The sequence below is a fragment of the Saccostrea echinata genome, unplaced genomic scaffold (genome assembly GCF_033153115.1).
Source record: "Saccostrea echinata isolate AGI-Se365-2 ecotype Australia unplaced genomic scaffold, CSIRO_AGI_Sech_v1 ptg000018l, whole genome shotgun sequence".
Taxonomy (NCBI): Eukaryota; Metazoa; Mollusca; class Bivalvia; order Ostreida; family Ostreidae; genus Saccostrea; species Saccostrea echinata.
In genome coordinates this window covers 2,860,362-2,874,857 of record NW_026889767.1, presented here as the reverse complement: position 1 = coordinate 2,874,857, position 14,496 = coordinate 2,860,362, and the positions used below count along the sequence as shown (strand labels likewise).

The following is a 14,496-nucleotide window of genomic DNA, read 5'->3' as shown; positions in this document are numbered from 1 at the left end:
TTATTTTTTTTAAAGAAATCATAGTTCACCTCCAGTTTTTATTAATCGAAACGAAATAGAATCGGTGCAATTTAGGTACAAGTTCAACGCATCATACACGAAATACACGTGCTCTACCTGTCAATCAAATACCGGATATCGATGAATTGCAGAAACTTCTCGTGTATGTATGGAGTCGCTCCTTGGCTAATATATTTCACACCTGTTCAGAAGAAAAATATATTGGGACATTCAGTTGCTGTGGCCCTTGGGACATTATTCACATGTTGAAACTCTAGACGAGTGTATACTATACACCTCAACTGGCTTCGAAACTTACACATGTCGGGAAGTTAATTGGAACTTGAAAAATAAACAACTATTTATTTAATTGTTTATAGAATTTTTAGTACAGCATCATATTTTTAAAAAAACAAGTTACAGTTACAAACGAATATTAATCAACTGTATCTAGATTATATAAAGTCGTTATATACTGTAACATAACTTACTGGTGAAATGAAGAAAAAAAGAAATAACGCTACATGTCGTAGAAATGTCTCTCTTTTGTTGATTTTATTTATCATTAAAATGCTATTTTTGAAAAGGCTTAGAATAAATCCTTAAAAAGGACAAGTAATACAATGAATAGGCATATGTAAATATATTTCTTTTTTTAATATGTCCGTGTAGAAATTATCCATAAAACTCATTATGGAAAGGGGGGGGGGGCTGTTATTACATGTAGGGAGAGCACATATACAGCATTCTTGCTTTTATTTAATGGTGCGAAAAATCTCCACTAGATATTAGTAAAATATAAAATCTTCAATCTAGTTTTTCATATCTCCTATGCATATGCTTAGTTAGGCAGTGAACCTATTAACACTTTTTTTTCATACACGTTATGGAAGAAAACTGTTTGGCTTTTTACATCATTGTTTAACATAGAACATATTGCAGAAATATCATTTTCATTGAATAGTATCATTGGAAATGTTTTCCATTATCGATGTCATTGACAATTGTTGAGCATAATTATAACGTTTTACATCTTATCATTTACATATTGTGATTATTCTTGGCGACAAGTTTTGTGAAAAATGTTGTGCCCATAATGCTTCGATCTGTACACAAAATGCAAGTTAAATATTAAGGTTTATATTTTACACATAATTCTAAACAATTACAAACAGAGACAGATGAAAAAGTGGGGCATTTTCAATACCTGAATATCAACATTTCATATTTTCTGATGGGCTGGGCAGAGATTTACTTATTACACAGAGACTAATATCAATATGGGTTCCATTACAGGACTGAAATTTAAGTCAATCTTTTCATAACTATTTTTTTTTCATCCGATTCAAATTAAATTTAACAATATATTTTCTTTGTCGTATTTTGATGTAGTAATTATTTACATATACACCAGTTTCTACAGTAATTTATAATTCTAAAAAAAGTACATCGGATAAGATAATCAATTGACAATTCCACATAGATTTCCTGAGCATAGTACAATGCAGAATATTCCTTTCTTATATTTTTTTTTTTAAATTTAGATTAAGCTTTTGTTTTACAAACAAAATAATCTTTAAGAAGATATCTTCCAAATAACACAACACTTGTCGAAATTTTAAATCATTGTCAGACATTTGGTCTGACAAAGTCAATTGTTCTGTCGGACCAGTTAGAGTTTTCTCAGACCAGGTACATGTACCTTATTTTGACGCTGTGAAAGTGATATGAATAACAGCACCAAAATGCCCTGGATTATTTTCAACAGCCTTCAATCTTACAAGTTTCCTTCCTTGGGATAGAAAGTCTCTGATAAAAGACACAAATGACATGTTTTATGACTTTGCTATAACAAATTTAATTGGCTATCGTCAACACGCCGCGTACGCGGCCATTTTTTCTGTGTTTGTGACCTTCAGCTGCGCATCCCGATCCGGACATTTATTAAATTTGCATCACGCTCGATTTTTTCAAACGGTCATCTGGACCAACGTTTTCTTAAAAGTTGTCGGTCCAGACAAATTTTTACTGGCCTTGCCGACAGGACCGATGGATTTCGACAAGTCTGACAAGATTGCTGACTACATGGTAAAATTCCGTCTTTGTTAAATTCATTGACGCGTCAGTACAATATCGAAAGAAGGAAAATGCACGCTGCGCATGATATGGATTTCAATAATTTTTTATTCTAAAATCTTCAATGAATTATTTTAAAGTCATTTCAATCCACTTAAGGTTGATTAGGCAGCACGGAGTTCCACGGAGCAAACGCACCGTGTCCCACCGTGTACACACCGTGTAGCACCGTGTGCCAGCTTTTTTTTTTTTTAATTCATAGATTTTATTTGTGCTTTCACATATACAGACTATACAATATATTAGTTAACATTCAATACATACTTTCATTTCTACTGCCTGATACTTCATATTAAATATAATTTCTTTGTAGTAAATATATGTTGCATTTCAAAATCACATTAAAATTGTATATGACATATTGTACATTTTAATGAATATTCACTGTGAAAGCTTTATATACAGAGATAAAATTAAAGAAAGGAAAAAGGGGGTGAAAGGGTGCAAAAAAGTGAAGTGGGGGGAACAGTATTAAGTATTTTAACATACTTGTACATTTGTATATAAACTTGAGAAAAATAAATACATTATATCATATCACAAATAATTTTCCAATATTTTTCATATTCTGAAAATTTACAGTTTCTTAAAAGTATAACTTTTTCGACTAATATTCTATCCACAATATTTTTTTCTAGCATTGAGATGCTTAGTTTAGGCACATTTTTAAACCTACTAGCAAAAATAAATTGCTTAACAGTAAGTATTAATATATTGTGTAGTCTAAACATGTTTTTGTTGTTGAATTTGCCAAAAAGTATATCCTTTCTATCAAAATTAATGGTAAAATGAAACTTATTTATAAACCATTCCTCAATGTGACACCATATTTTTTTAACGCAGAAACACTCAAAAAATAAGTGTTCAATCGTTTCGACATCTTGTTTACAAAAGGAACATACAGGTGAATCAATTAGTTTGAGATTGTAAAGGTATTTATTTGTTGCAATAATCCTATGCAGAATTTGAAATTGCATCCACTGAAATTTTGCTTCTTTTGTTACTTTAAAAGGAAGTTCAAATATTTTATTCCAGTCTATATCGCCAAAAAATATTCCATTATTTTCCCATTTTTCTAGTGCCTTAATTGCTTCCTTTTTCTTCTTAATGAGTAAACTATACATGTCTTTACAGCCTTTTGTACTTTTATAAAAAATATAAAGTGAATTAGGGATAAAAGGTCCAGTTTCTCTTTTTTCAATATCAATACTTTTCAATGTTTTTAAAACAGCTACTTTTAAACCTGCATATTCTACAAAATTTGTTTTTACGTTAAGATTTGTGAGGTACTCAAGGCTTACAAATTTTCCTTCAGAGTCAAACAGATCTCTTACAAAAACAAAGCCTGCATCGAAATAACTTTTCAAAAATATGGATGAGTTGTTCATTTTAATTCTTGAATTAAACCATATATGTTCATGAAGAATTTGCATATTATTTTGACCAGAGTCAATGATCTTTACCCAATTAAGTAAAACCTCTTTCCAAAACTTGTTACTTATTTTATTACACATATTAACAGTAAAGTCTAAACCTCTTACCCATAGAGATTCAACTTTTATTCCTAATTCTGATTCAAGAAGTTTTAGCCATTTTGTATCTGAGTTAATTAGTCTTCGGATCCATGTTGATTTTAATGCACATAGAAAATCTACATATTCAATCATTTTCAACCCCCCATTTCTATAATCTTGAATCATAACATTTTTCTTAACCTTATGAATTTTACTTCCCCATAAAAAGTAGTACAGGTCTTTCTCAAATTCGTCTAGGAGTTCCTTGTAAGGGTTCGGAATAGTCAATATCAAATGGTTCATTTTTGGTATAATCAGGGATTTAATCACTGCTAATCTACCAACTGGAGTAAGTTTTCTTAACTGCCATTGTTTTATCAACTGCTTTATTTCATTTAATTTTGAGGGGTAATTCAGATCAACCATTTCATCTAAATTAATAGAAAATTTTACACCAAGAAGATCAAAAGTAGAATTATTCCAATCTAACTTCCATCTCGAGTGATGAAAAACTTCTTTGGAAAATTTTTTACTGCCAATCCAAACCATTTTAGTTTTAGTGAAATTAATTTTCAGACCAGATATAAGTGCAAAATAGTCAAGTTCTCTTAATATACCATCCATAGACTGTGGTGATCCATCAGATATAATTGAAGTATCATCAGCATATTGTGAAAGTTTATATTCCTCCCCATCAATTATAATTCCTTTTATGTCTTTATTATTTCGAATCAGAATCCCAAGAACTTCAGCACAAATTAGAAAAAGATATGGGGAAATTGGGTCCCCCTGTCTACATCCCCTCTGAGGGAACAGGTAGTCAGAAGAAATTCCATTCTGTATTACACATGATTTAATTCCATTATAAAAAGTTTGAATCCAATTTTTAATTGACTTCCCAAAATTAAAAAAGTCTAATGTTTGGTATATAAACTTCCATGATATAGTGTCAAAAGCTTTTTCAAAATCAATTAACATTAATAAGCCTGGAATCTGCTTTTGTTCTGTGTAATGCATTAAATCATAAACCAGTCTAATATTTTCACCTATGAATCTTCCCTTTAAAAAGCCAGTTTGGTCCTTATTTATTATTTTATTCAATACGGTTTTCAATCGTTCAGCAATACAGCCTGAGGCTATTTTATAAATCACATTCAACAAACTGATTGGGCGCCAGTTTTTTAAGAATTGTTTTTGTTTTCCTGGTTTTGGTAGGCAAGTTATTATACCTAACTTATTTGATTCAGTAAAGTGTGATAATTCATATGAGTTGTTTATTGCTCTTGTAATAAAGGCACCTATATCCTGCCAAAAGAATTTGAAAAATTCGCAAGTAAAACCATCTGGTCCAGGACTTTTCTCATTTTTCATATTTTTCAAATAATTAAGGACTTCAGAATTGGTCAATGGGCCTTCAAGACTTTCTGATTCTTTTTTATTTAATTTTGGGACATCATATAATTTTAATTTGTCATGAATACTTCCAGAATCCACATTCTCCCTACTTTTATAAAGATTTTCATAGAACATTTTAACTTCATTCAAAATATCAAATTGGTTAAAAATAATTGTTCCATCCTCCTTTTCAATTTTAGGTATAACTTTACTCTGATAGTTTCTTGACTCTAGACTGGTAAAATATTTTGAAGGTTTTTCTCCTTCTTCTATCCATTTTACTTTTGACCTAATACACTGACCCTTAAATTTGATTTTTCTAATGTTCTCTAATTCTTCATGTTTATTTTCTAGTTCTTCAGTAGATTCTTGGGTCAAGTTCTGTTCCAATTTTAAGATTTCTTTTTCTAATCGCAATTCTTGTTCAGCTATTTTCTTTTTCTTATAAGTTGAAAAAGAAATTGATTTTCCTCTTATTTCCATCAGTAATGTATCTAAAAACAATTGATCACTTATAGTAAATTGAATTGTATCAGTTTCAATAGAGTCAATATTATCAAAATTATAGACAGGGCAGGCATATTGTAATTTAATATTTTTAATTTTTTCTTTTATGAGATTTACATATTCTTTATCAGCAAGTAAAGAATTATTCAATTTCCAAAACCCTCTCCCTTTAAGAAATTCATCTGTTTTAACACCCATGACAACTGGACAGTGATCTGAACGATAACTATTTTCAAATTTTACGTAAGGGGCCAAATTGAGTAATGATTCTGATATTAGGAAATAATCAAGTCTTGCTTGTTTTATTGGATTTTTTCTTCTCCAGGTAAATCTTTTTAAATTTGGACTATTTTCACGGAAAATATCTTTTAAATTTAGTGTCTCCATCATCTTCAAGACTTCCATTCTTGATTTCGGGTTATTTAGGTTTTTATAATTCATAGAATCCAGATCCTTATCTAAAATCAAATTAAAATCACCACCTATAATCACATATTGTGATGAGTAGTAATCTTGAATCATGTTTAAAAGATTTGTATAAAAGGTTGGTGTATCTAAATTTGGTCCATATATATTTACTAACAAAAAAGGAAGATTGTCTATGGTTACATCTAGAATGAGATAATTGCCATTGTCATCTTTATATTCTTTAACTAATGTCATATCACAATTATTATTAATGAGGATAGCTACTCCTCGTGAATTTGATTTGTACGAACTAAAAAAAGCCTTATATCCCCATAATATTTTAATTATGCTTTCATCTTTTTCAACAAAGTGTGTATCTTGAAGAAAATACACATTTAATTTTTTTCCTTTTAAAATTTTGAAGACATCCCTCCTTTTATTCATATCCCCTAATCCTTGGCAATTTAATGTAAGTATTTTTAGGAAGTTTTCATGTGGATTGTCATCCATTCCAAAGTGGATGCTTAGCAAAATTTACTGTTCCCCAACAGCAAGAAAAAAAAGAGTTGATAAAAAAGTTCAAATCTATATACAATACAAAGAAGTAGTTGAGCTCAAACACGCCTACTGTCATTTCAAAAATATGCAAAGTTTACCAAAAACCTAACTTTATGCTAACCTTAAAAAAAAGAATTGTTAAAATTATAGAAAAGTAGTTTCGGTTGGGAGGAAACCTATATACTCAATTCCTTTCCTGTTCGTTTTTTTTTCCAGTTTGTTGTAGTTACCATGTTTGTTATATCTATTAACGGAATATGTCTGCAATGTAATTACAACAAATATTTATCCATACCATATTTTTATACTATACACTAGATTAAAATTGAAATTATGCACATAGATCCGCCCTGTGTTGAGTGATAAGGTAGAAAATTGATCGAAACTTACAAGTAAACACGATCCATGTTGCACGATTTCTACACCGGAAATCAAGACTTTAAAAATAATCCAAAATTGCGATGTATAAACTAGCAAATTCCGGAAAATATCAAACACAAACTTAAATAAATATATACATGCAGCATGAATATAACCCTATGAAAAACTACTGAAATAAATATTTTAGGCATTACAAATTTGCCATGAAAGTTAAAAAAAAATGTACACAACTGTTAACTGTGAGTTAACTGTGAGTTACTATTAATATATATTTAACCTGTGACTGTTCATGATTTTGATTTTAGCGTCAGACGGGGACTGGCATATTTCTTGCTGCACTTAACCCAACCTCGTTGATATGTGTGAAACGTCTGGGTCCGATTTTACTACCACACCACCGCGAGACGACCACCAGTGCGTTATTTATATCATTATCAGCGAGTGCTTTGAGTAACATTCTCCCGGCTCCGTGCTCGCCGTCATCTTCAGATCCCTCATGCGCTGTTCCATCACTAGTGGAAAATCGGAACGCATATATATTGTGACTTGCACTGGCAGTGTTTTCTGTACGCACAACTTCCACAAGCGATCGCCTCACCTGTTTATAGGAATCTACTGGCGTTGAGTGGGCAGCAAACCGGTTTCCATTATCTTCTGTGGTCTTCCCCGTACTGATCGCGATCTTTACCTCTTCTCCACTGATGATCTCATCGGCCATAGGTCGGCTACCAATTTTATCTCTATACACAGATTTGCTTTGTGTGAAAATGAGTTTTTGACCCTTCAACACGGTCTCTATGTTACGGTCCGCGTATTGTTTCTGTACATCATATAGGTGTTTCCTTTTTTCTCTGATTTCTTCCGGTTGATGTTGGGACACTCTTATTGGTGACTGCTTATCCTTAAGAATTTTAATGTGCCTCATTACGATATCTTTGTGTGATTTGTTCGCAAATTGAACACAAATTGGCCTAGGATATTTTCGTTGTTTATCGTACTCACCCATTCTGAACAATTTATAGATCTGTAGGTTATCCACAGTCTCTGCTATCTCCATCTCTGCAGTGAACACGTTGCTAATGATCTTGGCAAGGTTTTCTGGATTTTTAATCTCGGGCGCCTTTTCATCTACTCCACTCACTATGATATTATCTTCCATTGCTCTAGTTTTAAGCTCTAGAATTTGCTCACTTTGAGTCTTTACACAATACTCCAGTCGAACTATGTAATCCTTCATTCGGCTAAGTTCTCTTTCCATCTTCTTCTGTTTTTCATGCAGCTCAGTGGTTATATATATCGTATCGTTCGCTTGTTCTTGTACACTTTCTAATCTCTCCTGAATGCCATGTTTTCCTCTGATATCCTTTGTGACTTCATCAAGATGGCGACCTTGCCCATCTATCCTTAGTAACAGGTTGGCCAGAGTGTTTTGAATATTATTTATACCATGCATAACATCTCTCATATGAAAGTCTCCAGTTTTTTCCGAAATCTCCCCATCGCTAGTATGAGTGTCCATATCATCAAGCCCTCTCTTTTTTGATTGATTTAACTGGCTAGCCATGCTTGTAACGGTCAAACGTTTAAAGACACAGTATGAATATCGCTCACCGGTGCTCACAAACAAATATGTTCACAACTTTTGTGCCTTCAAATTCCCGAGCCTATTTCAATTGTTTTTCGTTTAAAACTCACTCCGACACACTTTAAAACATATTACATACAAGCAACACTTTTTTCAACACACAAATTAATAAATTTCCAGGTTTTTGGCTCAACTTTTGCTGCCGATAAAAATTAACGTCCTACATGTCGGGCATGCGCAAACCCCCTCGTGTGCCAGCTTAGCACTGAAAACAAAACATCAAAGACACCGACATTTTTCAAAGTCCACGCAAAAGCGTGGACCAAGGGTCCACCGTGGCCGGTGTTTTCCGGAAGATACTCGTGAACTGTACTGTACATGTAGATGGATTACTTTTAATAAAAAAAAATAATAAATCTGTAAGTTAATGTATATGTCGTATACGTTTATACTTAAACAATTCACGAGATTTATTTTACCATTAAACAATAAGTAAACAATTTCCAAATGTTTTAAATACTATTTCGAATATTCTAAGTATTGCCATTTTATTTATTTTGACATGTTGCATTTATATAAAAGAAATATTTGCATGTATTTTGACAACCATAGAAAAACATATTTATTCAATCATTAGAATTTGTAAATATTTTTCATCTTGTGAACATGAATTTAATACCATAAAAATGCACGCCAGTCTTAAACCTAATTTGCGAGACAGAAGAATGCTGTGTTGTGCATACGAGTTCTCATTTGTTTTACTGCAAATAAGGCCATTCCAAGTTTTTTCTATGTTTAGCGTCCGCGTGCGTCTTGGTTTTTGACACCCCATATCAGAAAAAACAAACAAAATTAGGACTCCTGAAATTGAATATTCTGGTCGAAATCCATGAATTCTGTCAATTTCTCTAAATATTTGTCTACAGTATGCCATATTAGGAATATTGTAAGCATTTAATACCTTGATTTTGCTGAAGAATAGGTATTTCTACGTGTAAAGATAGATTAACCATATTAACAAAATCAAATCCTTTGAATGACGTCATTTTTGTGACTATATTTTTTGGTTTGTGTGATTTTTGCGAATAGGTAGGTAGGTTTTTGAAAGAAGGGTGGACGCTAAACATAGAAAAAACTTGGAATGGCCTAAAGTACATTGTTTGCTGTGCGTAATCATTTTTTCCCTTGACACTTGCTGGCCTTTTGTATATGATTAACTGCTGCAGTGCTGTCGTAAGCGGGTCACATACAAGTAGACGTTGATCAGATAGACATCAGGTGTTTTTGTGTTATTTTTACTTTATTTAGTTTTAATGGGCCAGCCTGGAGTTTTAAATATGTAAATAAAATTTGATTAATTGATTTAATTTTGAAATAAGTTATCTCTATCAATCTGTGCGACTTAGACGACCATAATGTGACCAGTGACGAATTTACCGAGAAAATGCGCGGACATTTCCTGGCGGCGGACATAATATGACGATATTTTCGGAAGAAAGGCGGACATTTCATGACGGCGGACATAATGTGACGATTTTTTCGGACGAAAGGCGGTCATTTCGTGGCGGTGGACATAGTGTTACCATTTCTTTTTTCTTTTTTGGGGGGAAAAAAGGCGGACATTTCGTGACGGCGGACATAACGTGACAATTTTTTTGAAAAAGGGGGACATTTCGTGACGGCGGACAAAATGTGACGGCGGATAAAACGTGACTCAACAACCATCAAAGTAACATTCAAAAGATAAAAACTATCAAGTTTTCATGCCTTTCTTTTTTTAAATCTGTATATGTATATCAATCGGTCGGTTGCACCTCATCCGCCTGATAAACAGATTTCGAATACATTTGCTGATTGAAAAAAATTTGGGCACATATATTGAAAATAAAATTACCTACGTTCTTATCGAATTAATTGACGGGTGATTCTGATATTTATTCACATCCAACACCAACCCCCCCAACCCCCCAACCCCCCCCCCCCCAAAAAAAAAAAAAACGTAAAAAAAATTAATTTATCCACTTTACTTGTAATTTCGCCAAAACTTAGAGCAGTTCATTAATTTGTTATTAATACATTTCATGAACATTTGACAGCGTACTCTCCACAAGAACGATATAAATGGGAATTAATAGTCAGTGTTTAACGAAAAGAATGATTTCCTTTCAATTATGGAATTTAAAATAAATGGTAATTCAATTTAATAACTCAAGTTTCAAGGTCATCTTATCGCGTTTGTTATTTTTTTTTTTCATAAGGAATGGTACGTAATTTTTATACTAATATAAAAATCTGGAAAATGGGTTAATATAATCTACATGTAAACCATTTCTTGTTATTGATGAAATCCCTCTCAGTTTTCTATTAGCCAATGCCTACAAAATCATGCTTTCTCGTCCAAAAAATGAAAAATCAGGAGAGAAAAAACGACCTTTAAGGAGAATACGCACGACAAGTCAACGACAGATTTTTTGCGTGAAAAAACTGTGAATATTTGTTTGCAATGTACAGACCTTTTCAGTTTATTATACATTTCTATGAGAATAGAATTTAAAGGATAAAACTTACTTTACTCAATGTTATCATAAAACAGCCCCCCCCCCCTCCACCGCTTCATAAATACTGTGCATCTTTTTTTTTAATTTGCCTTTGGATATTTTTTTTTGGGGGGGGTGGGTCTGTGACGGTACGTATTGTTGTTTTGTACATATTGTCGTCGGCGACAATATGTACCTACCCTCACTGCACATATTGTCGTCCATCAGTGCATATTGTCGACTGACAAGTTACACATGTACATATTGTCGCTGGCGACATTATGTGCCTCACCCTCTTTGTACATATTGTCGCCCCACAAATTTTATTGCTTAAAGATTTCTTTTGCTGTTTCTTTGAAGAATGTAATTGGTGTGTGAATCACTCGTGAGCTATTTCATGCATCGTGATTGTGACGGCACATTTTGTCGTCCTGTTCATATTGTCGCCGGAGACAATATGTACCTACCCTCACTGCGCATATTGTCGTCCATCAGAACATGTCGTATGACAATGCACGACAATGCTCCATATAAAAATGACTAACCATTGCTTTGCTGATTCTAAGAAGATAATTTTTAAAGAATTTTCCCATATATTCTTATGTTAAACTTTGATCGCCCATTGTGGCCCACCCTAGGCCCGGTTTGATTTGAAGATACTCGAATCTGCGCTACCTGAGGATGTTTCTATATAAACATCACTAATCACAGGCCTACTGCTCTGCGCAGTGGTGGATCAAGAAATTTCAGAACAGAGAGAGAGAGAAGGGGGTGCGGTTCAGATTTTTTTGGAAAGCAAAAAATTCATTTGTATGTAAAGGTGTGTTACTGTATATGTTAAATAAATTATTTAAATATGAAATTTTAGCTGTGGTTTCAAAAGGGGGAGAAACTTTCCAAAAAAAAAAAAAATCTGACGAGCCAAAAAAAAAAAAAAAAAAAAAAAAAAAAAAAAAAAATGTGACTGTGAAACACTCATGCCCCCGTATGGCAACTTATAACAAAGGTTAAACTTTCTCAAATGCAAATTAAATATGTTGATCTTGTCTCGAGGAATAAACCTGTAAAATATGAAAGCCCTGAAACCATTGAATAGATATGAAAAAGGTTAAAGTTTTATCAAAAGTATGTCAAACATCAAGGTCAAGATCAAAATTAATTGTGCCTAAGAAAAGGCCTTCTCCCAAAAAAATTCAGAGGTGAAATATGAAAGCTGAAGCACCAATCGTTCAAAAGTTATGATCAAGGTTAAAGTTTTCCAAAAGAAGGTCAAACTCCGAGGTCAAAGGGCCAAAGTTGTTGGTATCAAATGAAAGGCCTTGTCACAAGGATTACATATGTGAAGTATAAAAACCATAGAACCAACCGTTCAAATGTTATGGCCAAGGTTAAAGTTTTCCAAAAGTAGGTCAAACTCCAAGGTCAAAGTGTCAAAGTCTTTGATATCCAAAGAAAGGTCTTGTCACAAGAATTACACATGTGAAATATGAAAGCCCTAGCACCAATTGTTCAAAAGTTATGACCAATGTTAAAGTTTTCAAAGGTAGGTCAAGCTCCAAGGTCAAAGGGTCAAAATTGTTTGTATCCAAAGAAAGGTCTTGTCACAATGATTACATACGGATAAATATGCAAGCCCTAGCTCCAGTTATTCAAAAGGTATGGCCAAGGTTACAGTTTATCGAAAGTAGGTCAAACTCCAAGGTCAATGTCAAAGGGTCAAAGGTTTTGGTATTTAAAGGAAGGTCTTTTCACAAGGATTACATATGTGAAGTATGAAAGCTGAAGTACCAATCGTTCAAAAGTAATGGACAATGTTAAAGTTTTTCAAAAGTAGGTCAAACTCCAAGGTCAAGGTCAAAGGGTCAAAGTTGTTGGTATCCAAAGGAAGGACTTGTCACAAGGATTACACATGTGAAGAATGAAAGCCTTAGCACCAATTGTTCAAAAGTTATGGCCAAGGTTAAAGTTGGATAAAATTTTGCAAAACTGGGTCAAACTCCAAGGTCAAGGTCAAAAGGTCAAATATGGTGGTACCCGAAGAAAGGTCTTGTCACAAGGAAAACACATGTGAAATATGAAAGCCATAGCTCCAACCAATCCAAAGTTAACGGCAATGTTAAAGTTGTTGAGGACAAACAGACAGAGAGACAGACAGACGGACGGACAGGGCAAAACCTATATAACCCCGAATCTTCGATACGGGGGCATAAAAAATCATCCAGAAGCATTTTAACACAAACTTGTGTTCATCATGATGCCTGTTTACTTATCAAATATTTCTGTTGCATATCTATAGATAACAGTTTAAATCCGAGTGGTGTTCATTCGACTAGACAATATGGATAACCTTGAGGGAATAGTTTGACGGTGACAATTATTTCCGGGCCAGACGGCGGGAACCCGAACTAGATAACCCCAGAGTAGTCTTGATCAATGGAAGACAACTCCATTAACTTTTGATTTTTCCTTTTTGAACTTTAAGTTTCTGGAATCCCGGTCTTTCCATCAGAAACAATCAAGAAACGTACTCTATAATGAACGATGCGAATTTATGAGTAAAGATTTACGATAGCCATAGTTTACAAAATAAATAAATGATAAATAATAATTCGAAATACATATCAAACAAAATTAGATCTATACATGTATTATTTAAGATAAACTCTCAATTAGTTCAACTTTGATACCTGCAAATAAGAATCTATACATGTATTTATCATTAAACCAAAAACTATCATTCACAGGAAAATATTCTTATTTTAGCATCCGTAACCTGTTTACAACCGTAAAATATAGTTTAAAAATGAAAACTTCAATAGACAAAATCATTTTAACTATAATGTGGTATAGCCTTTTTGAAGTAAAGTTTACATAATTATTATGATAAACCTGGTTTTCAACTTTAAAATAAAAACTATGTTGACCTCATTTCTGTGAATTTTGCGTGCTTCACGTATGCAAAGTTATGGACATTATTTTTAAATTGAGTTTGAGAATTTCATGAAAAATAATTAAAAGGACATCATTCTAATAATTTTTTTTTACCTTTCTACAAGTATATAATGATAAATAAATAAACTTTTCAAAAGCACATTTTCATTTAATAATAAAATTTGTAAGCCATATTTAACATACATTTATATTGTCTCCAAAATTTGAACATCCTCTCTGTCCACCTCTGAGAAAGAAATGGTCGAGGACCGAGATAAACCGAGTGAAATAGGCGTCTCCTGATACATAACCGCCCAAGAATAGAATACTGAACTCTACATCGAGTCAGAGGTCATAACTGCTGTTAATGAAGAAACCATCAAACCCCGTCCTGCATATCTTGCCAGCAGAGAATATTCCTTCTTCCAGTGGAATATCATAATTATAGTGGTTACTATAAAAAAAAAATCAATCAAATTCTTAAGGTTCCTCTTTAAAGCTTCTACAGTGAATTTAATTTGTAGTCAAGATAGCTAACTGTAGC

The 14,496-nt window shown here is 32.9% G+C and overlaps 1 protein-coding gene across 1 annotated transcript; it reads right to left on the bottom strand.

The window, feature by feature from the left end:
- Positions 1–7,206: 7,206 nt before the first annotated feature.
- Positions 7,207–8,493, bottom strand: LOC133189495 (uncharacterized). The gene is made up of 2 exons (XM_061324853.1): positions 8,091–8,493; positions 7,207–7,694 (listed from the first exon to the last, which is right to left on the bottom strand). The coding sequence occupies exons 1-2, from the start codon at positions 8,461–8,463 to the stop codon at positions 7,207–7,209; spliced, it is 861 nt and encodes a 286-aa protein (XP_061180837.1). The 5' UTR covers positions 8,464–8,493.
- Between the last annotated feature and the right edge of the window lie 6,003 nt (positions 8,494–14,496).